The sequence below is a fragment of the Lepidochelys kempii genome, chromosome 11, assembly GCF_965140265.1.
Source record: "Lepidochelys kempii isolate rLepKem1 chromosome 11, rLepKem1.hap2, whole genome shotgun sequence".
Taxonomy (NCBI): domain Eukaryota; kingdom Metazoa; phylum Chordata; order Testudines; family Cheloniidae; genus Lepidochelys; species Lepidochelys kempii.
Genome location: NC_133266.1, coordinates 25812167 through 25836111, shown reverse-complemented (window position 1 = coordinate 25836111; position 23945 = coordinate 25812167). Strand labels below are relative to the sequence as shown.

The window sequence follows — 23945 nt, the reverse complement described above, 5'->3', positions numbered from 1 at the left end:
AATCCCAGTTAGTATATCAAGCCCAGAAAACTTAGTTTTTGCAAGAACAGGGCATTTGAGTAACGGAGGAGTACAAGCAGCTGTATTTGTCTATAGTAGTTGCTGCTTCTGCTACTGTAAAATGTTTGACTTACCCCAGACTTGCTTGTTTTTTTCTTTAGGCTTTTGAACACTTGCTACAACTAGAGTTAATAAAACCAATAGAAGGACTGTCTGTGCGTGCTCAGAGAGAATACCTACTAATGAAGCTACTTTTGGACAATAATCAAATAATGGATGCTTTGCAGGTGTATCCAAACTGCCCAACAGATGTGAAACAGTGGGCAACATCCTCATTGAGTTGGCTGTGAACTTTCTGAAGCTTATTAAAACCACATTAAGGTGAAATACAATAAGTTGGGTTGACTCAGCATAATTTCAGTGGATACTGCTCATTCACTTGACATTAAGAGCATGTGTTTTTTTAAATATGGTGTACTTTTCTGAAGTGTTCCATGATATTGAAAATAAAGTCAAGAAAATGATGTTTACAGTGCCTTGTTCAGGGAGTTTAAACACCAGTCTCACATTAAAACACTATTTCCAGTCTTCAGTTAAAAACACTTCTCTGTTCATGGCCATAGTGCAGCTGGATTTAGGTTTTCTTCAGGAATCTGTTGGTCGGATGTTTGGCTAGCGCCAAGTGGGATTTTTGGTTAAACTACAGGAAAGAAACCCACCAGTTTAGACTTACACATTGATCCTAATGCTGAGTTGAATAAAATTTGAAGTTGATATTCCCCTGCAATATATATTAAATCTTTTACAGTTATCAGCTCAGCAACGTAAGAATAATTGTACATCCTGTTACTGTGATACTTTGCTCAAGAGGGACAAATTGATGGAATTTCCCAGCGTATAAAATTTAAAAGGACTTTTCTGGGGGGATCAGAGGCTAGTAAGGACTGTCTTCCTTTCCACTGAGGTAGGAAAATAGGGTGATTTGACCTAGAACTTAAGAAAAAGCATTTGGTGCCAGGGTGTTAGTGAAAATGGAACTGATGGATAAAAGCACTAAGACTGCTGTCTACCTTCCACAGAAGCAAGCTGCTGGTTGGTCAGGCAGTTAAGTGTTTTAACTATCAATCCACAATAACTCCCCTTAGTGTTAAGAATGCATACCAGTATTACCCAGGTCCAAATTTTAAAAAAAGCCAAGGTCGGTGAAGTCCAGTTTCAAACTGAAATCTGTTAAGGTGACTCAGTATCAGACACCTGCTACTGCCAGAGATCTTACAGAACACCCCAATGTTTAAATTTAAACACCCCCTAGAAAGGATGTGCCTTAACATCTCTGGTCCAGCACTACATTATGACCACTTTGTATGATTTACAGCTATTGCTTGTGACTAATTCTAGCTTGCAGGTACAGGGCATAAGCTAAAGAATTATTCCCTCTAATTTGAAAAGATCTGTATAGTCCATCAAGAGCTGGCTAGTTTATGAACTCTGCCATAAATCCTGAATAATTTTATATCACTATTGTTTCTAAATCCTTTTGCAAAAATCAAGAGCCACCAACTTTAAGAAAATTCTAGATTCTGTAGCTCTCAAGGAACTTCAGGTTTCAGTGTAGCAGCTGTTTTAGTCTGAATTCGCAAAAAGAAAAGGAGTATTGGGACACCTTAGAGACTAACAAATTTATTCGAGCATAAGCTTTTGTGAGCTACAGCTCACTTCAGTGGAGGAGCCCTAGTCACCTTGATTCCCCTAAATCCCACAGCTCCTGCATCTTGAACCCCCACCACCACACCCCTGTGAATCCAGATCCCCCACTGAGCTCCACACCCAGAACCATCTCACCCCACACCTAGACCCTCAGGGTGTGCCTGGCATGGAGGGTTGGGGCCCTATGTTGCTTCTGGCACAGGCCAAGCCCTTTCACTGTTGCAGGGTCAGGTACCATCTCACTGTTAAGTCCTGTGGGCTGCAGAGCAATCCCCCCACCTCTGTGCAGCCACTGGCCTCTGCTCTCCTGTGCTATGCTGGAATCTCTACCTTTGACAAGTACAATTTGCAGAATTTTTTTTGGCACAGAATTCCCTCAGAAGTATATAGTAAAGGGTCAGTGATTTTTTTTTTTTAAAAGAATATTTTAAGGAAGGGTACTTTTGTGTGTCAAAGATTAGAGTTTGGGGGCTTTTTTGTTTTTTCAATAAAACCTAGTGTATACACAATAGCATGACTTGAAAAGTTGCAGCACTGCTACACTGGTAGGGTGTGGACCTTGCAGACACATGAAATCCCTTTACAATTATTTCAAAATGTTCAGCTTTGGACATTTTCAACTGGGAATCAATCAGGTATAAGGAATCAGGGAGCTGAGAGGCATGGAAGTCCTGGATGAAGGTAGCCTACACCTTACAAAAGGGGGGGAAAAAAGGTCAGAATTTTTACCTTTTGGATCTCTTATCCATTTGGGTATAAACAGTTCCTACTGGTCTACTGCTGGTATTCACCTCAAAAAGCCCCAAGCATTTGGGGTCTGGTGGGGGTAGGGGAAGACATTCAGTGCTAGATTTAAGGCCATGTGCAAAATAAGATTTGGCACTTGATTAGATTGTGTGTTCTCACATTTGGCATTTTCAGACAAAAGTTGACAGTATTCTGTTTGGATTTAACTACAAGCATGCAACCATGTACATTTTTGTATGCATACAATTTACATAAGATGAGTTAAGGTATGAGTCACTATAAAATTACTAAATAGAGCCATACTCTTTAAACCTATCATCAGGAGGCCAGAGACTTGAAGATAGTTTATTTGGTTCCTAGACAGCAGGAAAGCTCTAGTAACCACCAGAATGATCATTTAACATCAGTTAGAAATTTTCAATTTGAACAACATTTATCATCCATTCTAAGTAAGGATTAGTTATTCCCTTATAAAGAGCTTCAATTTCTCTATAGTCTGAAATCCTTTCTAAAGAATAGCTATGGAAGTTACAGGTGATAGTACTTGCAGAAAGAAAGATGCAACTCTTTCCAGTATCATTAATCACAGGGCCACTCCATCACTAGCTGTAGTGCACCATCACTCCTACAAATTATCAGCTCTGCAGTTTTCTACCAATGAGTGGAAATAATCTGACAAAAGCAGAACAGCTGGTGCCCCTGGCCTTCACATAAAGTTGCCAGAAAAGGGAAATGGTGATAAACAATTGTCAGGTGGTACATAAGACACTTACCTTTTCCAGCCGGTTTTCCCATGGTTTAGGCTGATGGAAGAGTACCATACCAGAAGTTGCCTCTTGAAAGAAAAACACTTCTTTGGTGCTATTTTTTTTTTTATTGTTGCTGCCTATCTGGGGAGGGGCAGTAAAACCCAAATTTGTGGATAGAAAGGTATAATCAAAGAATATCAAAAGCAACTGTAGTAAAAGGCATTACCTACTTTCTGCTGACCTAGCATCCTAGGACAAGTGCTCTTCACTTATATACACAATACTTGGGTTCAGTTCTGGAACTCAGCTCTTACTCATGCGGGGGAAAAAATGCCTAGCAGTCTTCTGGAGCGAATTCTACCAGGATATTTGTTAACCACAGTTCCCCCTCATCCTTCCTGTCAGGAAAGAATGGTAACTAATGCATGGGAATGATTACCTTCTACATCAGAAATGCAAGAGATAAGAGTCTGCCTCTGCTCCACTTCTCCATTGTAATGTTGCAAAAAAAGGGGGAGAAGAAGTTTTCCTTCCTTTTTAACCTTTTTCAAGCTGCAAGGTTTCTGAAGGTGAAGTGTCAACACAAAATGCTACCTAGATCTATTTTTTTCCTGGAGAAGATATGAAAAGTTGAAAAAAGGCATATGCAAGTCATACAGTAGTCACTTTTTTTTATTTAACTTTTGGGGTGGGGCAGAAAGAGCATACATGTTTTATTTGTACAATATTTAACAATCACTTTTATCCTGGGCTGTAGTTTTTGTTTTTGATACTTGCAGAAAAATAGCAAGTATAATCTGACAGTAGTACAACAACCTGTGCCCAAAACAGACAAATACAGAGAGTAAAGCTAAAATAATTGCTTACCAATATCTTGAGAGGTAACGAATAATATATGAACTGAGACTGCTTTTTAAAAAAAAAAAAAAAAAAAGTACTGCTGGTTGAATATCTGAGGTAAATGATGTTCCATCAAGGATGCTACTTGTGTCATTTTGCCCATAAACTGCATATAGCTTTCTGCATTTTGTACCAAATGTTCCTAATAAAAATAAATGCATTAGAAGTTAAAAAGAGAAATTGGAAAAAGATCAGTCAAACTGGTAATCCCACTTGTTAAACTACAATCAGCAATTCTGTTGAAACCTAGTATGAACAAGGAATATTCACTCCTGTTTCTGCTTACATTTTAGCTGGAATTCCAAGACTCTTTAAAAGCTACTCTACATGAATTTTGCTATTTCAAATAGAAGACAGAAAGTGGTGAATTTCAATCCTGATTTATAGTTTCAGAACGTCACCATGAATGACAGTGCTAGTTCAGGAACTCCAAGAACTGAGACAGTTTCTTCTGAAATGCTAAGGTACATGTAGTAGTAGGTGTACAAAGTAGTCATGCATCATGTGATATAAAAATTTCCTTGTAGCTAACACAAACTTAAAAAAAAATGCAGGGCTTGGACTTCCAGTAAAGCCAAAAACTGGCTAATCCATCAGTCCTGTGGCAGTTATACAGCAATCATTTAAATAGACAGGCAAAGCCAACAAGTTGGAAGTGAGAGCCAAGGGACTGACTTTTCTTCACAAGCCAAAATACAGGGTGAACCACTGGAATAGACCATACATGTACATATACACCACCACACATGCTGTAAGTACAAAGAGGGACAATGGTCACTACTTCTGCTAGTAAGTAATGCCAGAATATTTTCACTAGCTTAGTTCTTATTTATTCTTATCCTCATTCATGAGTCTGGCTCAAGCATTTTAACTTACATCTATATTTACTGTTCTATAAGTGGAACACACATAGGTTAAAATGCCCTGCAAAACAGAAGTCTTATGTATAAGAACAGCTCACAAGTTTAGTTATTTCACCAATTATAAAAACACTTTTACCATGAACATCCTTTTCAGTGTGATACTATACTATGCTGTTAAAAAGAAACATCAGAAAATACAGTTAGTACAATATTCACACCTGTGGGGATTTCTATGAAAATAAATATCATCCCATTAAATTGTCAGGCTTTGCGATTCACCTACATCACTTGCAAACACGAAGTGCACTAACAACACCAAGGAGCCCCCAAACAGCCTGGCCACCAGGGCCCATACCAACAGAAGTTCAAGGATCATGCATGGAGGCAGCTGACACTGACATGTCCTTAGCTAGGTATGACTTCTGCATTGAATCTTGAATAACTGATCTTTTTATCATCCATGCTGTTCCTTCTACTTTTGCCAGTGTTGGGGTTTAAACTTCAAAGAGCAATACAAGTTTTTCAGTAAAATATGACTGGTTTTGTTCTAATCTCTTTAGCCATGATCACTTGATGTATGTTTAAGATATTTTATCCCTGCACTGAAGGTGGAAGCAAAATAAAAATCCAGATCAAGAAAATGGGTGCATGAATAGTTTGTTTTATAAACAAAATGAGCAAGTTGCCCTACCAGTACCAATAACCCATTAAAGCAGGGATTCTTATGGCTACCATGAAACCCTAGGAATAAGAGTGACAAACAGCAAGCAGAGCAGTATTGAGTGGTATGTTACGCATGAACAATGTTGCTATTACCCTTCTTCCCCCTCCCTGCTTAGAATATGGTGACCTAGATCTTGTTTATAAATAATTTTATTGTTCCCAGAGATTAAGTGCATATTATATGTAAAATTGAGTGTATTCTGTGGTTTTACAAATAACTGTTTAAAGATAACATTCACAGTGAGCTCCTGATTGTGACATTAAAAACTTCCTTAAAAATCTAATAATGCATGATTTAAAAAAAAGGATCTGACAAAATACATAGCATAATACTGGCTATTGTTGGTTCAGTACTTGAGTATTTTAGAAAGTTAAATTTTTTACTTTGATCTGTATAAATGTAAAGGATCAAATAACTAGTGTAATATTAATTTTGAAAAGACTTTGGCACCTACGGTCAATTCAGGTTTTTTATGTTACATAGTATATAAGGCATGATCTCCTAAACCCTAAAATAAATGTTGGAGTCAGCTGTGAAAGTAATTTTATTATTATTTTTTGCTAGACTGTGCTACCTATGTTGGTATTCGTTACCTCTAAATAGTCATTGCATATTTGAAATTATAGCATAATAACTAAAGTTATCCCTGAATATTTTTAAGCAGTTACATCGGAAGTCTGTAGCTATCATTTTTAACATCACTCCAGGATGAACCTATGCATCACAGACATCAAATATCACTCTAACAAGATGGCACCAAGCTTAAGTGTAGAGAAGTTGCAAATCTCAAAGCAGAGAGAGTGAGGAGTTCTGGGTAATTAAGCTTCCTGAGGTGATCCTGAAACAGTGATACAGAACACACTGCACACTGTTAGTGAAACAAAATACACTATGCAGAACTTTTTACATACATAAATAGGAAAAAGCCTTCTTTAGAAAGAATAAGAATTAAGAGCTTTCCAGTGTCATAGCTCACATAAAATTAAAAAAAAAAAGTCATGCTTAAAATTTCAAATATTCCTCAGACACAGCAAACCTAAATAGTACTTAGTAAAAATAAAATGTATGCACTATTTTGGGAACTGAATGTGAGATAAAAGCTTTAAACTAAAACAGAAAGAAAGTTTTGTTTCAAACCCAGCACTTTTATACACAAGCTAGCACAAGAAAGGTCTAAAAACACTGCTTTAGGAATGGCCATTTACTCTTGGCATGAAGCATAGCTTACCCTTTTTTAAATAACAGTGAATTTGTAATACAGCATTTACAAAACATGGATCAATTTATTATTCAAATTGTTAGTGTTGTCAATCTCATAATTTAGCAGACGTGGAACTGAGGTATACCTTGTTGAGGGAGGTTGAAGTAATGCTTGGAAGCCTCTTTGCTATATCCCACTTGATTACTTTTGTTTATGTACATATAACAGCAGCACACTAAACATTCACAAGCTGTGTCATATTGGCATTACAATAGTCATTTATATAAACACAACAGCAAATGCAATAAAAACAAGTTACCCTTTTTTTAAATCTGAAATGAAATGTTTGATTTAAAAAAAAAATAGCAGTAGTTCATTTAAGGAATTAGTCTCTTCTGACAGATATTAAGAAATCTGATGTCAGTTTTTAAAACACTTGATTAGCCCAGATAGGTCCATATTCTTCATTTATTTAAGTTCCTTAACATTTTGCCACTTCTCAGGTCAATGTCCTTCAGGATGGGAATGCAGTAGAGTCTCATGTATTCATGTTTGGAAAAAAAGTCTCCTTATTGACATTCCCAAAAAAAACTTACCATTCCTCTTTTCACACAGAAAGTAACAACCGTAAGCAGTCTCATTAGCTTTAGCAGCTCCAGTTCAGAGTCCTGTTGGTCAGAACACACAACCAGTGCAACTATCATAGACTGGATTCTTTGGGAGGAAAGTCAACGTTTGTCACCATTGTGACCACTGTCACAATGTCCTCTGTTGTTATAATATTAGTCAGTCTTTGCATCTGAATAATCCGTTCTTCTACGCAACCAGCTGATAACCTGGCTTCTGCATCATGATCCCAACATTCTTCTATTGTTTCACAGAGCATTGCCATTCCCTAAAGAAAAAGTAATATATAAGTGGAGCTGGTAACTGAGTTGCCTTATACTTTCATTATAAGACCCTGTTTTCAGCTGGTTATAATTTTACCAAACTTAAACCACTCAAGCTGAAATATTCTATGCCAGTTGTCTGCCTCAGATTTTTTTTTTTTTTTTTTTTTTTTGCCAGAATGTTTCAGCTAAATCAGTTCAACTGATTCAGATTGAAGTTAGGCAAAATATGTTGATTTATCCATGTTGACTAAATCTTACATCTGAGAGGTTCTAGCACCTCCATGTTTTGAAGCAGGTACTTAAATTGGGCAAGGCGGGGGGGGCGGGTCACACATGTTCAGTAGAAGTTTGGTGAATTTCATTGCAAGCCTCTAATAAAGACTGTCTGCACTGACTATGCTCCATCCCCTCACAGCTCCTATATGTCAAATGGACAGCGCATGAACCATCCTCACAGAGTGACTAAGCAGGACTTTTCCTCCAATTCCTGCAGCCTGGGAGCTGCTGTGATACCAAAACAGTGCAAAGAGACTGTTTCTCCCATGCTCTCAATGCGCTTGCTGGAGCAGCATGGAGACATAACCAACCTAAATGGAATGCAGAGGGGTGAGAAGGGTACGACACAGACCAGAAGGAGGGCACAAGTGTAGAAAGATGACTGGGTGGAACAGTCTTGTAATCACTTAAACTTCTCCAGAATCTGAAACAGACCCCAGGATACCAGAGTCTCAACATTTCCATGCTGTCTAGCAAATCGCTGCGACGTCCACTAACAAAAGTGTTTGTTTCATCCTCCTGTAGCGGCTGGAACAGAGGGTAACAACCTAGTCCGGCTACAAGTTACTCTCAGCTAAGGTTCCAGGAGATCTGTGCTATGAATCTAAAGGTCCTAACTCTGCTGATGAACTATGCTGAGGTTAATATGGTTCTGCATGATCACATTTGGTTTTTTCAGGACATTACATGAAGAAAGCTACATTAAAAGAATGTTAAGGATGGCAAAGTCAAGAACTCAGAAATTTGGAAATGCCAGAACTGAGGTTTGTCCATGCCTTATTCACATCAAAGCACTTAAACCCTGCCCTGAGTACAGAATGATTGATTTTCCTCAATATATATAGCAACTTTGCCATCTTAAAATATCATGAGATCTTTAAGAACTACTGGTCCTGTTCAAAATTTGAACAAAATAACTCCAAGGAAAATAAGGGTTCAAGCCAGGGTGTTAACAGTCAGACAGTGGATGCATGCTTACTTTTCAAGTCATCATGGAGTTAATACCCTAGCCTGCTATTAGGGAGAAGCATGCTGTGAGAGGTGCTGATTTTTAGAGGAGACAAAAAAAATAGTCAGAATTCTGAAAATGACATGCTGCTTTTTCCAAAAGTAGTGGCATCACTCAATATCTAGCCCAAACCCAAATGCAGGCAATTCATTCTGCCTACCTAAGTTATCCCTGAAGTTTCAAGCACTCTTTACCTTTCTGAGATTATTGCTGTGATATTAAAGGCAACTACCAAATTACCCCCGGGGAGGTGGCATCATTTAAGTAATGAGTGAAGAGTATAAATAAGAATCTTTATATGAAAAAAATATAACAGAACTGCTTAAGACTAAAATTGAAGAGTCACTTCACCCACCAAGGAAGTTTAAAACTTTTATGAAGTACTTTGGAATCCTTTGGTATGAGCACTGCATTTAAAAACAAAGTACTATAAAGCATATTGGTATACAGTTTATTAATTTTTCAATCGAGCTAATTATATAAAAATACTGTATCAGAAGAAAAAATGTCCACAGATAAGAATTAAATCAAAATATCCTTTCATTCAAGTTTCACAGTTCAAGCACAATAACACTTTCAGAACTTGGTTATTTTACTACTTACAGCATGTTTCTGCCAGCACTCTCTTAAAACAGGCCTCTTCTTTTTGTGCACTACAACTTCCTGCATGTCTTCAAGGGATGGATGCTGGCCAATTTCCTCTTCAAATGGCAACATGTACTCATCCACTGGTCCTATATTTAATAAAAAATAAATTTTGCTTTTCAGACAATTACCACATCACAAATTTAATAAGTATGTCAAAATACTGTACAGCCATTTACTCACTATTGCCATGAAAAACTCATATGATGCCAAAGTGGCAACAAGCAATGCTGCCATGTGAGAAGCCTGAGAAGCAATGAATGCTAGACTACATATCAAGAGAGTGGCCATGTTCTTAAAAAAAACTACCATTCAACTCATGAAGTTACATTAATAGCAACTTATCCGCTTCAAGCTGAAGGCAAAGGGCACCTAGATTGTAAAAAGATATCCAGGAAAAAAAAACAGCGACAAAAAAGCACAGAATAAAAATTTAAGGTGCAAAAACAGGTTGTAATGTAACCTCTGTAGGGCCACCACTAAAACTCAGAGCCTACAGTAAGAGCATTTTGCAAGTACACTATACCAGCGAAGCTTTTGTAGTGTACACGCAGCTTATATGGAGCTTATTCTAGTCTATCCTTTCCCCTCCCACAATGGAACAAGGGTATTCTTACCAGTGTTACTATGTCTACCCTAAGGACATCTGGCAGCACAACTGTCGGTTAGGGATCGTACCTTTTCACACAGCTAACTAACATAGATATGTCAGCAGAAGTTTGCAGTATACAAATGAACTTGGCATTACACAGAGTACAGGTAGTCATACCTACAGTTAGGGTTGACCAACACTTCCCATTTTAAGACCCTGTTTCCATTTACTTATAAAGCTAGGAAGAAAATGTTTTTCTGGTCCTACGACAATTTTCAGGATGTCAACAAAATTTCCTGTTCCAAATATTGACAAAATCATAATCACGAATTTTCACAAACCAAAACAAAAACCAAAAAACAAAAAAAATTCCCACCAACAAAACCCACCACCTGCTCTGGGTCCATCCAAAAGTTTTGGTATTATAATTGTGTAATCTTTCATTCTGATTAACCTGTAAAATAATGATTAGCTTAGATTTTGAAATAAAGTTATACTGAACCCCAAAACTGGAATTTTTTAGAAAATATCAAAAGATTAAGAATTTTGAAACTTATTTTTCAAAATGGCTTCAAAGTGAAAATTTTGTTGAAACCCCTTTTTCCTCTTAGAAATTTTGGTTTGGAAAAATCTGCTCTCTTTGACAAAGCATTTTGTCAAAAAATTGCCTGAACAACTCTACTTATAAAACTTTGCCAAACTTAAATCATTCAGGCTGAATTTGTCTATATCAAGCGTGTGTCTCTGGCTAAATTTTTTGAGGAAAATTTCAGAAAAATGGTTTAGCCATTTCTGAGAACAAGATTAGAGAAAAAAAATTTTCCTTCGGAACAGGGTCTTGGTATCTGACCTGAGGGGGGTGGGGGCATGGAGGATAGCCATGCTGTCAGAAATATACTTTCTGCTTATCTTTTGAAAAAACAAAAGCCAAAAAACCCACAAAACTTATTTATCCAAATAATCAGACTTTGGAAAAAAATGCAATTTGCACATCCTCAGTCGAGACTTAGAATCTGGTTAGTAAATTCTCTGAACATTGTCTGTATTGAGAATACTCCAGCCCCTCAACTCTTACATGTGATCAGACTGTGCATGCAATGCAATGACTAAGCATGCTCCATCCTAGGGTGCAGGATTTGTTCCTTGTATGTACTGAAGTCACTTCTGATGACTTTTTAGAAAAGATTATTTATTATGAACTAGGTACTAAATTAACAAACATCTGTCTGGAACGCACCCAGCTCATAAGAAAGAAGTTACCCTGGCTCAAAGTTCTTACAATATATGAAGGATGGACAGATAGAGGTTAGATGAATAGACAAAATTCCTCCTAACTTAAATTAAGGAAGTACCAATTATGACTCCATAATTAAGGCTGAGAAATTTTACATGCAAGAGCAGGAATTCCTCTGTTAAATATGAAAATTACACCATATCCTCTCCAAAGTTACATCTTTGAGTAAACAATGACTTGTGAGAATTCACAAGTAAATTGGTTAGTTTATGAATTTAAATTAAGTTTAAAAATAGGTTAAGAAATTTGGCACCCTATCAGACCTTTATTTTGTTCCCCTAATATCTTAATGGAACAACACTGACTCTTCAAACTTCCCATATAATTAAAATTTGCTGAAATACATTTGAAAAAAAAATTAGTTTAAATGGACATTTTGGTGTTACTCTTCATAACTGAAAGTTCCTGCTTCAGGTTAACCTGAAGGATAATTTTCAAGGAGTTACATGAAGAACTGCCCTCTTGAAAAATAGCTGCTGTCTCTTATTGCCATTCATCTGCTCCTCAGTGTTCCCCTCTGACTTCTGACTGCATCAAGGGAATACCATCTTCCCTGCAAGGAGCTTGGCTTCATTCCTATTGTGAATAAAACAGAGGCAGTGGCCATTTTGAGAGGGCAATTCTCCATAAGTTTCTCAAGAAAATTTCATGCACCAGTGTACACTGAGGGACAAGCTTTCCAATATGGAAAAAACAACAAAAGGTTAAAATATTTAGGATTAAATGTTCTTTACAAAAACTACTTGTTGCCCCTTATCTATTCAGAGGACAAAATGGTATAGGGGCAAGAGCCAGCACAAAGTGTGTGCAGAGGAACAGAAGGGTGCAGGAGGGAAATAAAGTTAGAATTTGTGCACAGTGGACTGTGGAAGACAAGAGGGAGGGGGAACGTGTGTGCACAAGGAAAGGTAAGGAATAGGAGTGAGGGGAAAACTGGGGTGTTCAGCAGCTGCTTTGTGCTGGTCTGGCAATATAAAGTAGTTGTAAACCCGTTTAACTGGCCAGCATGATCTGGCTAAAAAGGGGCATAAAATAGCCAGAGAGTAATGTGATCTATTAGAAATATCACATAGGAGATTCTCTTTGAAATTCTTGTTTAGGATTCATGTATGCTTTAAAAAAGAAGAAATTCAGACAAAAGATATGTTAAAACGGATTTATTAAGACTGAGATACATATCAGTAATGTAGGGTAATACATATTACAGTGATGTTGCATGTATCCTACAAAATCAACCATTTTTAGCCTGGGAAATTCAGAGCTTAAAAGAAAAGACAGACAGACATACACATGACTCCCCATCCCTGACTCCCCCTCCCCACCCCCCACAGCTGATTCAAAGCTTTAAAGTACTGCAGTATCAACTATGTATTTTTATAAATTAAACACTTTGCTTACCATCTGACGCAGTACATCGGGATGCCAGTTCCCACAGGACTAATCCCATGGCATACATATCTATTCTCAGAAATGCATCCCTTTGGAAGTTTATCGCACCTTCTAGTACCTCGGGAGCCATATACCTTCGTGTACCAACCTTTTAAAGACATTCAAGCATAAAGTGTTTGCACTAAATCGTTTATTTCACAATGCACAAAAAGACAGATTGATCTTACTGTACAATTCCCCCCCCCCATTAAAAAAATCAGTTGTCATCACTGCCTTTACTTTGGACACAATCTAGCAAGGTGCTGCATGCCCTCAACTCCCTTAGAGAGGTTAAGGATGCTCAACACCTGGATCGATTGGGCTCCCAAAGTGGATTTCCAGAATGCATAAAAGTCTGCATATGTGTTAATAAATAAGTTCTACATTAAATTTTCCTTCAGCAGACCTGGTCTTTCCCTATCCTCTCTTGTATCTTATTTTCCTCCTGGTTGCTAAAGACCGTGACTTTCTCTGCAATTAATATCAAAGGTGTCACACACAGAATCCTCTAAGTAAATTCTCCAAGGCAGCAGGTAGGAAGGCAGATGACTCTGAAGAAAGGAAGATCTTCAGATAGAATTGTATTAGTTGGCCATGATCAATTATGAAATTGAAACATCACATCAAGTGATTTACTGAATTAGATCTAAAAAGAAAGCTATATTTCTTCTGGTTAAAACTCATTTTAGTACGAAGGGTCAAGACAAGGCACCATTCACAATTTTAAGCCCTTTCCACAGGGCTTTTGTCCTGAGTTTTAATTGGCTGAGATTGTGAAGGCCTTAAACAGAACATGAGAGCATTTCTGTGCCTGTAATATAATAGCTTTTGAACACCATATCTTATCCATTTCAGAATTTTCAGTTAACATTCTATGCAGCAATGGCTGGAATCCTACTAATTTAAGGGGAAAACCAGAAAACCAAAAAGGGGCACACACATGAAGCCTCTGCCATCTGTTGAGAAAAAACACAGCTTCAAGGACCTCTAATTGTCTATGGTTGACGGCACCCATTAATGCCTTCCAGTAGCAAGTGCTCAGCCCCCCAGCACAGGGAGGAGAATGAGGGATCTTGACATGGAGTGCAAGTATGGGAGACAGATAAAGCCTCTGGCGTGGCAGAGAGAATGGGGGACCCTGGAATGGAGGACACATACACCTGGGTGGAAGGAGATTGGGGGAGTTGCAGGATATCGGGTTGGGTGAGTGGCACACAAAGTTGGGGGAGGAGTCGGGGGGGTTGGAGGGATGCAAAGAGCTCCTCATTTGTGCAATAAGCTCAGCCTACAGATGCAACCAAGTGTGTGACCGCCTTGTAAATAAATACCTTCCAAGCTACAAACTTAAATTACTAACAATGATTATATTATTTCATTTTTATATAGATCAATTTACCTGTCCATGTGTGTCACCTGCAGACTTTCCAGCCTCAAACTTTAAAGCTAGACCAAAATCAGCAATACAAGCTGTAAGGTTGTTTTTCAACAGCACATTCTTGCTTTTGATGTCCCTTCAAATTAAGGGGGGGTGGAGGGGGAAGGAGAGAAGAGAAAGAAAAAATTACCCAAATAATACATCTAAAAGGTCTAACAATAAAAGTGTAAATGCAACAAAACAAAGGATCTTGCCGATGCACAATAATTTGAAAACATAATTATGGTCTAAAAGTATATTTAAACAACATTAAAGGGATGACAACAAAAGCTAAGAGACAGAATGCTAAGTGTGGCTGTCCATCCTTCAAATCATGCTGTTTAAATATTTTTAAAACAGTGATAAATTAAAAAACTGAGTACAGCAAATTCTTTAACTATGAATTTATTATCTTTCTGGTTTAAGAAAATCTTATTTGTAAAATAAGAAAATCTGATGTGGAAGTATCAGCATAAACAGGACAGAATGTACTTACTGGTCACTTTCTTGACTTTTAAATACTACATTGTGCTTCAAATTCAGCCCCTTCCTGCCACATAAACGGATAAAGGAGAGAACCCCTTGAGCAGAGATAAGAGCCTTTTGATTTAAGTTTTTATGATATGGGGATCAATAGCCCAAATAAGTAAAAGCAAATACTTGTTCTACAAGGTGGCAGTCTATCTTCCACTCAATTTTCAGAGGATTCTTCCCAAAAAATCATGACCTTCATCTTACTGAGAACTAGGTCTTAAGAATTACAAAAACAAGATAATCGGCACAGGCCTTCTGTCACAAAGTCATGTAACAGGCACATAACACCAGGATAAATCTACCCATAATGTGTGGGTGGAGAGAAATGCTCTTTCTTAAAACATCCACCATATCATTAATACTTAAATTTAAAAGAAAAGGTGCTAGCTAGATGGCATCCCTGGCATACTCCAATACTTTAGTTCTTACCCCAGCCATATTGCTCTGGTGTACAGCCTCCAAAATATATAACAGTCTTAGATTGGTACCTGTCTTTCTTAATTTCACCCAAAGTTTGTCTCAGTTAACAGACTCAAATACGATCTTTAACTCTATGAAAGCAGCATATAATTTAGTTTCCTTAACCACAGTATATTTATAAATCATGTATGAACATAATAATCAATTGTGGATCTATCAGCCTTAAAGCTGGACTGCTCTTTGTATAGTAAATTAGCCTCTGAAGCCCATTTCAACTGAGATAGTAAGAATCTGGAGTAAGTTTCTTTGCCACATCTCACAGACTAATAGGGTGAATGAAGAGGATTCTTTAGGGAATAGGATTATTTGTCCTTTTTTAAACGATAGGAACTATGAGACTTCCACCCAGATGGAATCCATCCAAGATGATTAATGACAGTAAATAATTTAGCCAAAGACTGGAAATTACCAATTAAGATTCTCCTGAATAACTTCAGCAGGCAAAAAGTCTTCCCCTCGACTTTTTTCCATTGTTGGGCTACAATAAATGACTGGATTTAATTGTCCTTTACCAAAGGACAGAGTGATAAGTTTATGGAGGGGATGGTATGAAGAGGTTGCCTACAATGGTACACGGCCCATCTGCAACTAGCAAATATCTCCAGCAGCCAAAGACTGAACACTAGACAGGTAGGGCCCTGAGTCACTACAGTCAATTCTCTTCCAGGTGTCTGGCTGATAGGTTTTGCCCACACTCTGAGGGCTTATTTGAAGTTGGAAAGGAATTTTCCCCCTTGAGGTCAGATTGGCAAAGACCTTGGGTTTTTGTTTTTTTGTTTTGGTGTTTTTGGCCTTCCTCCGGAACATGGACTAGAGTAAATGGTGGATTCTCCATAACTTGAACCCTTCAAATCATGATATCGAGGACTCTAGTAACTCAGTCTGAGGTTAGGAGCCTAGTACAGGAGTGGATGGATGAGGTTCTATGGCCTGTGATGTGCAGATGATCAGACCAGGTGATTACGGTGGTCCCTTATGCTTATGAGTCTATAAATCAAAGAGTGGATTTCTCATTGCACCAACTACAGAAGAATAAGCGTTAAAAAAAATGGTTGGAATGCGCTATCCAGGCTTCATCATTAATATGGGGTTTCTCATCTGGAGTATATCTACCAAGGCTTGAGGCCACCATGTTCCAAAACATGGAATAATTTTTAGCTTTAGCTGCTGCTTCAGAATTGTTCCATAAGGATCTCAGATATTTTTGGTTTTTATTACATAATAAACCTTGATATCTTCTTCTGGCAGCTACTAAATTCTGAAGTAAATTAGGAGAGGGATCTTATTAACTGTATGTGCAACAGCAGACTTTTCCTTCATGCAGTCCACATCAAACCAAAGTGTGCTTAACTTTGAAAGCATTTCTGGGATAATTAAAACCAAAGTCTACTTGTTTAGAGAAAAGTGGCTGTAAGGACTTGACCAGAATTCATATGATTCACAAATCTGAGAGGAATTCTCAGACTTAATAATTAGGTCTCTGAAAAATCTAACATCAGTCCTCCAATCTCCTCGATAATTTGTCATCAATGGCTGGAATCCATTTTAGTCTTTTACAGCCACATTGTTCCAAAGGGACAATTAAAGCATCATCATCCATCGGAAATAAAAACTCTCTCCAAAAAGGGCATATCATTCATAATTATAGAGAGGTTGGCAGTCACTACCTGGGCAAGAAAATTTACAAAAATCCCTAAAGGAGGACCAATTAATTATAGGGATAATTATATAATCAATACTACTAGCACCATTTGATGAAATATAGGCAAACTGTCCACCTCTATCTGCCACACTTTTTCCATTTACAGGTATCAGATTAAACTTGTGTAACAAAGCCTTAATTTTTGACCAGCAATGACTACCTGATCTCTAGAGTTGAGAGGGAAGTTCAAAAATCTCCTCAGGGTTTTCTTCCCCTGATACGGAGTTTGTTGGAGGACCTATTCGAGCATTAAAACCTCCCAAAATTAGATAAGCTATATCAATTTGCTCATCCAGGCACTCCCACAATTACTCCAATAAGACGAGGAGAATGAGAGGAAAATAATATTTAATACTAAAATTTGGAGATCAGGAAAAAAATAAAATACAGCCTAAATGCCCTGACAATTTGATTCCAAAGGTAAAACCTGGGATTTCAGGCATAAGGAAACTAAGTTGCAAGTACTCCAGCTATATGACCCCTTATTGACAATCAATTTCCTCCTTGAAGGATTCAAACCCAAGAAAGATTATGATTTCAGACTCAATAACCATGTTTCTTGTTAAAATTCAAAAGTTTCCAAAAATTAAAAAAAAAAGAAAAGATCCATATCATTCATCTTATTTTTATAACCACACAAATTCAGGATAAAATATGTAAATTGTTCTGGCAAAAGCTCTTCCTGGGTGCAGGGAAAGAAACTGGACAATCTAGTCAGACATAAGAAACACACCCAACAGCCTGACTACAAGAATTTGATTAATCTCCAAATACCACTGTATTCTAAAAAGTAATCTATGTGGGAGATTTTGAACGTAAAGGAAGTCTATCTCAAGGCTCCCATAAAAAATAACACTATTTTGGGGACGGGGAATTGTAAAGCTTGTGGGTCTAGAAAAGACTGAAAGGTCAAACTTAGGCAACCCAGTTAAATAAATAGCACAAACAGTTCTAGAAAGTAGATGTAAAATCCTGAGATATATTCTCATAAGATAAATAAAAAACAGATTCTTTCAGTAGATCCGAAGAATTATACCATATATTTTTGAGAATGTCCTATAGAGCAAGGATCTCGCAAGAGTGTTTTCTACTCTAGAGATGAAGACACCTCAGAGCTTTAGCTGTTTCCTCAAATTCCAAATTCTAGAACCTATGTGCCAATAAAAAAAAAACCCATCTCCCACCTCGTGCGCATTTCAAAAATAAAGGTGCCTTAATCAAGTTAGATAGTAAATACCAAATGAACCTTGTCAATTTATAATGGATTTAAATCAATATCTGTAAGGGGCTGTCTGCCTGAATATAATCCCCCTGAAAAAAACTACCAAAACTACTATCAACACAAGGCCCAATTATGTAGAGTATCAGAGGGCCACATTTTTGGCATTTTCCGATACTGACATATTTGGAGGATTTCTAAGCGATAGGGAATTATTCTCGGAAGTATTTAAATCAAGAAACAGGATTTCTGTATGGCAAGGCAAGACGATGATGATAAGAGGTGTCAATTTCTCTTAATTTAGCCTTACCTCACTAATAAAGCTCTGTATATTCCTATCATCAGTATGAGAGAAATCATCTATAACTTTAGGTTCTTCATTGTCCAGATCTGAATTAGCAGTGAGGGGCATCTAGCTTGCCGGTTAGACCAATCCTCTCATAATCCACCCAACAGAATTTTTCATTCAAAGAGCTCTTAATACTTGCTAATGCCTCCATAAGAAGTTTCAACAAAGAAAACCAATGGGATCTGTGAATAATTAAAAGAAAGATGGTCATAATTCACCAAGTCTGATGATACAGGTTCACAGATATTGCTCCTGCTATTCACAAATTCTAAATTTGCAAGATCCTTGTCTATAAGATCCTTAGTCGATAAGATACTTCCAGGGTTTTCCTTCCCTCAGAATTCAAAGTATCAAGAAAATCAGAACTCATGTGAGCCAAACCCCAGATGGCGAGTAGAGGAGTTTGCTTCTCATAGAAGAATTCAGTTAATTTAGACTACAATAGATGAGGATACACAGGACAAATCGGGGGAGGAGGGGGAAGGAGAGCAGACCATCTCCAAGGGGATGTCTACATGCTTTTAAATCTCCCACATTTGGGGGAAGCATGGAATAGAGCTCACAGTCTTTAGGGCCATTCTGCTAATCCCAAAAGAGTTGAAGGAAGAGCTCCTTCCAGCTCATTCACCACTAAGCGATCAATACAGTGATACTGCAACTCCCTACAGAGGGGAGAGGTGAGCTCCTCTCCAAAACAATCAGCACCTTTAACTTAAAAGTTCTATTTAAGCTTCACAAACTCCTACCAAGGAGGAATGATTCCACATCAAATCAGGCCTCAGTTCAACTTAGATGATATGACCACCTTCAGAGTGGTTCACTACATCTGCCACTTGTTACAAATCTCCAGATTCTCCAAGATTACAGAACAATATTGCCATATAGAGGAAATTGCTGCTTATTCACTCAGCAGCACAGACTCCCTGCAGCTCCCAGCACTACTCATCAAACTTCTGAGAGGTACTGCCTATTTTGTTTGAAGGGTAAACGTACGTTTGGGCTTGTGTAAACATGCATTTAGGTTATTTAAAACAACATTTTACACTATAGCTACAGATACGGATTACACCATGCTGAGTAGCTGAATAGTGTCCTTAGTTATTTAAATATGCAAAATAGAAAATATAACACCACCACCAACCATGATCACCAGAACATATCATGTAAATCAGCTTATCATCTGGTTCGGTAGAGATACTTCTATTATCAGACCTTTTCCAGGCTAATGATTTTTCTGAAAACTAGGAGCAAAAACAACCTTTAAAGCTGAAAATTCTCTTGCTTGCTCTCAGTCTAGAAGTGGTGATTTCTGTGTGGATGTGGGAGCAGAAAAAGGAGATTTTTCTTCTGTAATTAAAATCTCAATTATAACGCTATTAGCGTTAAAAAAATTGGGCACACTGAACATAAATGTATATTGTGCAAGTAGGTACTAAAACATCCCCCTTTGCCCTTTTCAAGTATCCTTCTACTGCTTTTCTAGGAGTATTTGATTTGCAGGAAACTATAATGCAGATTTCTTCCCTCCTCAAAATTCAGCCTCCTTTTCTTTACCTTTCTCTTTTTCAATGCTGCCGTGACAGTCCAGGAACTTTATTTATTTCTTCAAAATGGGACCTGTTTAAAATCGTACATTCCTTTTGGAAAAGTTTAAAAAAAAATAGCACTCAGGCTGTGAGGATAATAATTGTTAGGGTACTTGCTTGAGGCAAACAAACCCCCCTGCTTTTGAAAAGGCTTCTGCAGCCCACAGGCTATTGTTTCAGCATGTCCTTGCAGGCATCTAGGTTGCTTTTGGCGTCTTAAAAAGGCTAAAACTTTTTAATAAAAGAAAATCAACTTCAAAGCAGTACATCCACTGAAGATAACAGGAAAATAGACAGACTGAAAGGAGAAGGTTATTTGTAATTGTCATCATATTCCCACATGAGGAGTTTCTTTCACGCAATAAGGGCCATTTATGGCCCATGCTCCCATGGACCCACACCACTCCGAACCCAAGATGGTCAACGTATTTTAAGGACAGCGAAGCCATCAAAGTCAGATGGAAGGAGCATTTTGAGTTACTCCTGAACCGTGAGTCAACCGTCTCCGATGCCAATATCAAATCATATCTCCAAAACATGAAAGAGAATCTCTTGCTGATTCTCCCCACCCCGAAGTAGTAACATGAGCCATTATACAAACTAAGAACAACAAGGCAACAGGGCCAGATGGCATACCAGCTGAAGTCTACAAATTTGGAGGTGAAGTGGTAGGAAAGCTCCAAACACTTTTTCTTCATATCTGATATAATGAGAAGATTCCAGAAGACTCAAGAAATGCTAACATTGTTACAATCTTTAAGTAAGCAGATAAGTTGGAGTGTGGAAACTATCGAGGCATTGCCTTGCTATCTACAGCAGGGAAAATCCTTGCCCATATCCTCTTAAACTGATTACTTCCCCTTACTGAGGAAATATTGCCGGAATCTCAGTGTGGTTTAAGACCATCCCACGGGACAACTGACGTTGCAAGCCAAATCCAGGAAAAATCTCAGGAGCAAAAATCAGGACCTGTACTTGGCTTTCATTGATTTGACATAGGCCTTTGACTCTGTCAATCGCGAAGCTCTGTGGAAGGTGCTTGCCATATCCGGCTGCCCTCCAAACTTCATTAAGGTCCTAAGGCTTCTCCATGATCAGATGACTGCCACGGTTCTCTGTAATGGCCCTGAGATAGAACCTTTCGTAATCAAAACTGGGGTTAAGCAAAGATGCATTGTTGCCCCAACCCTGTTTTCCATTTATTTAGCAGTCATTTTGGTCCTCGTTAAAGATCACCTCCCCAGTGGAGTTGACATTCAATATAGAATGGATTGGCGGCTCTTTAATCTTCGACATAGAATCATAGAACATTAGGGTTGGAAGAGATGTCAGGAACTCATCTAGTCCAATTCCCTGCTCAAAGGAGGACCAACACCAACTAAATCATCCCAGCCAAGGCTTTGTCAAGCCAGGCCTTAAAAACATCTCCGCTCAAAGTCTAAAGTCTTCAGGGCGTCCATTACTGATCTTCAGTATGCTGATGACTGTCATCCTCACGCACACTGAGAATGACCTTCAGTCCATACTGGATTTTCTTGTACAAGCTTACCGAACCCTAGGACTCTCAATCAATACTGAGAAGACTGAAGTGTTCTATCAACCTGCTTCAGGCCTTGCACATGACCCACCACAAATCAACATTGGAGGGTCAAACTTTGGAGACAGTTGAGCACTTCCACTAGCTCGGTAGCCAACTTTCTCAAAATGCAAAAAATCAACACTGAGCTCCAGCACAGGATCCAGTCCTCAAGTGCTTCCTTTGGGAAATTGCTCGGACACGTTTTCAAGCACCGTGACCTACAGCAGGACACCAAGATCCAGGTCTATAAGACAATTCTTACACTCCTCTATAGATGAGAAACCTGGGTGACCTATCGACAGCACCTCAAGAGTTTGGAGAGGTATCACCAAAGATGCCTCCAGAAGATCCTTCACATCAAGTGGCAAGATTGCTGCACTAACGCCTGCATCCTCGCTGAAACTAATATCACCAGCATTGAAGCAATGATCCTCATGCACCAACTTCGCTGGGCTGAACATTGTGTACGGATGCCAGACTCTTGCCTCCAAAACAAGTCCTCTACTCTCAGTTCACCCATGGTCAGAAGAAATGCTACAAAGACACACAAAGTGTATCTTAAGAAAAATGATGTGGACATCACAAGCTGGGAAGAGCAAGCCACCAACCAACCCCAATGGCACCATATCCTCCATCAGACAGTGGCCTGCTTCAAGGAGAAGCGCCTTAGTCTCAAAGCTGAAAGGAGAGAGAGGAGGAAGGAAAAAGAAAGAACTTTCTCCCAGCAGGCTGCTGGCCTGCCACAAAATGTCTGTACCTACTGCGGGTGGATTTGCAGTTCCAGAATTGAACTCCTGAGTCATCTCAGGGCCCATATGTAAATCCACGGTAGAGATCATCCTGGAATCAAGGGATCACCAATCATCATCATTTTTCCATTCTCCTTTAACTCACTAATTAAGTCTGACAAACAAAAGAGAGAACTCCACATACTACAACCTTATAGGACCACTAAAGATTAGAATGTACGAGTTTGACATGTATTAATTGGCCCACAAAAGCAGCACAAATGTGTCCTGCTTATATACTGAACTGATTCAGTACTTTTATTAAAATATATCAAAATAAAGATAATAAATAGCATCTTTATATATTAAATACATATACCAATTTTGAAAATTCTTATTTACCCAAAAGAAACTTCTTAAGACAAAATGTTTCCCCAAAGCGTGGAGCATGCCAACTAGGAAAAGACTAGTTGAGGAGAACACTAATATCTCATTTGCTCTCCAGAGTGGTGGGTTTTATTTATTTATTTATTTTAAATTCAATCTTAGGTTGCAAGGAAAATCTTCAAAGTGTGAAGTAATCTGTAACAGAGATAGAATCATCGATCGGCCAGAATGTCTGAAACAATAGCTCTGTTGTGTGAACTGCCCATTTAAGTTGATGCTAATTCAGGTGCCCCGTTAATATTTTAAATAGCAACATACAACTATTCCACTGCTGAAAGCATTTGAGAAAGGAGGGGGAAATACATGATGAAGACCTATATCAATGTTTCCCAAAGCGGATGGCAGAGCAGAAAATGTAAAAATTAAAGTGTGTAGCCCTTTCATACCATCATGAAGTGAGATGGTATTGGTTTTATTTCCTGAACCAGGGTATCACTTTCAAGAGTTTGGGAAACCCTGGTTTAAGACATTACTCATGTCAATATGTACATAGTACATCGGGCCCAGATGCTGCAAAGCCTTACGCACATGCTTAACTTCACACACTTTGAGTAGTCCCACTGATATAAATAAAATTAAGTGGTTGTACCAACTTTAGCCTTATTATCTCTATTACTGTAGTTCCTAAGATCCCTAGTCATGGACCAGGACACCAACTGTTACTGTCATACTCCACAAAAAGCCTACTTTCCAAATTCCTGATTAATAAAATAGGATAATATGGGCAGTCATTCCAACTGCTAAATAGGGACCTGATCCTTTGATGTGCTCATTACTTTCTACAAAAAGTGTTCCAATTAGATTACATTTCTATAATATCAGACAATCTACAGGTCATACTTGGAGCTAGTGTGTACACAAGGGAGATATTAAACCAAT

The 23945-nt window shown here is 38.2% G+C and overlaps 2 protein-coding genes across 17 annotated transcripts in view; one reads left to right on the top strand and one right to left on the bottom strand.

The window, feature by feature from the left end:
- The window catches only part of ORC4 (origin recognition complex subunit 4), a 407571-nt gene extending 383809 nt beyond the window's left edge, over positions 1-23762 (top strand). For 10 of the 13 annotated variants that reach the window (XR_012154244.1, XR_012154242.1, XR_012154245.1 and 7 more), the window contains one exon: positions 162-250. Coding sequence is in view for 2 of the 13 variants with exons in the window: in XM_073305436.1 (XP_073161537.1) it covers positions 162-350 (189 nt within the window). In the remaining 11 variants the exon portion in view is untranslated. Of the gene's footprint in view, positions 1-161; positions 6711-8739 lie in introns of those variants that run through there. The other 3 variants (XR_012154238.1, XM_073305436.1, XM_073305435.1) reach the window with 3 other exon arrangements.
- ACVR2A (activin A receptor type 2A) overlaps positions 3858-23945 on the bottom strand; it is a 116965-nt gene continuing 96877 nt past the window's right edge. For 2 of the 4 annotated variants that reach the window (XM_073305430.1, XM_073305431.1), the window contains 4 exons: positions 14425-14539; positions 12999-13137; positions 9673-9803; positions 3858-7786 (listed from right to left, as the gene is read on the bottom strand). In XM_073305430.1, coding sequence (XP_073161531.1) covers positions 7592-7786; positions 9673-9803; positions 12999-13137; positions 14425-14539 — 580 coding nt within the window. In that variant the 3' untranslated portion in view covers positions 3858-7591. Of the gene's footprint in view, positions 7787-9672; positions 12177-12998; positions 13138-14424; positions 14540-23945 lie in introns of those variants that run through there. The other 2 variants (XM_073305433.1, XM_073305432.1) reach the window with 2 other exon arrangements.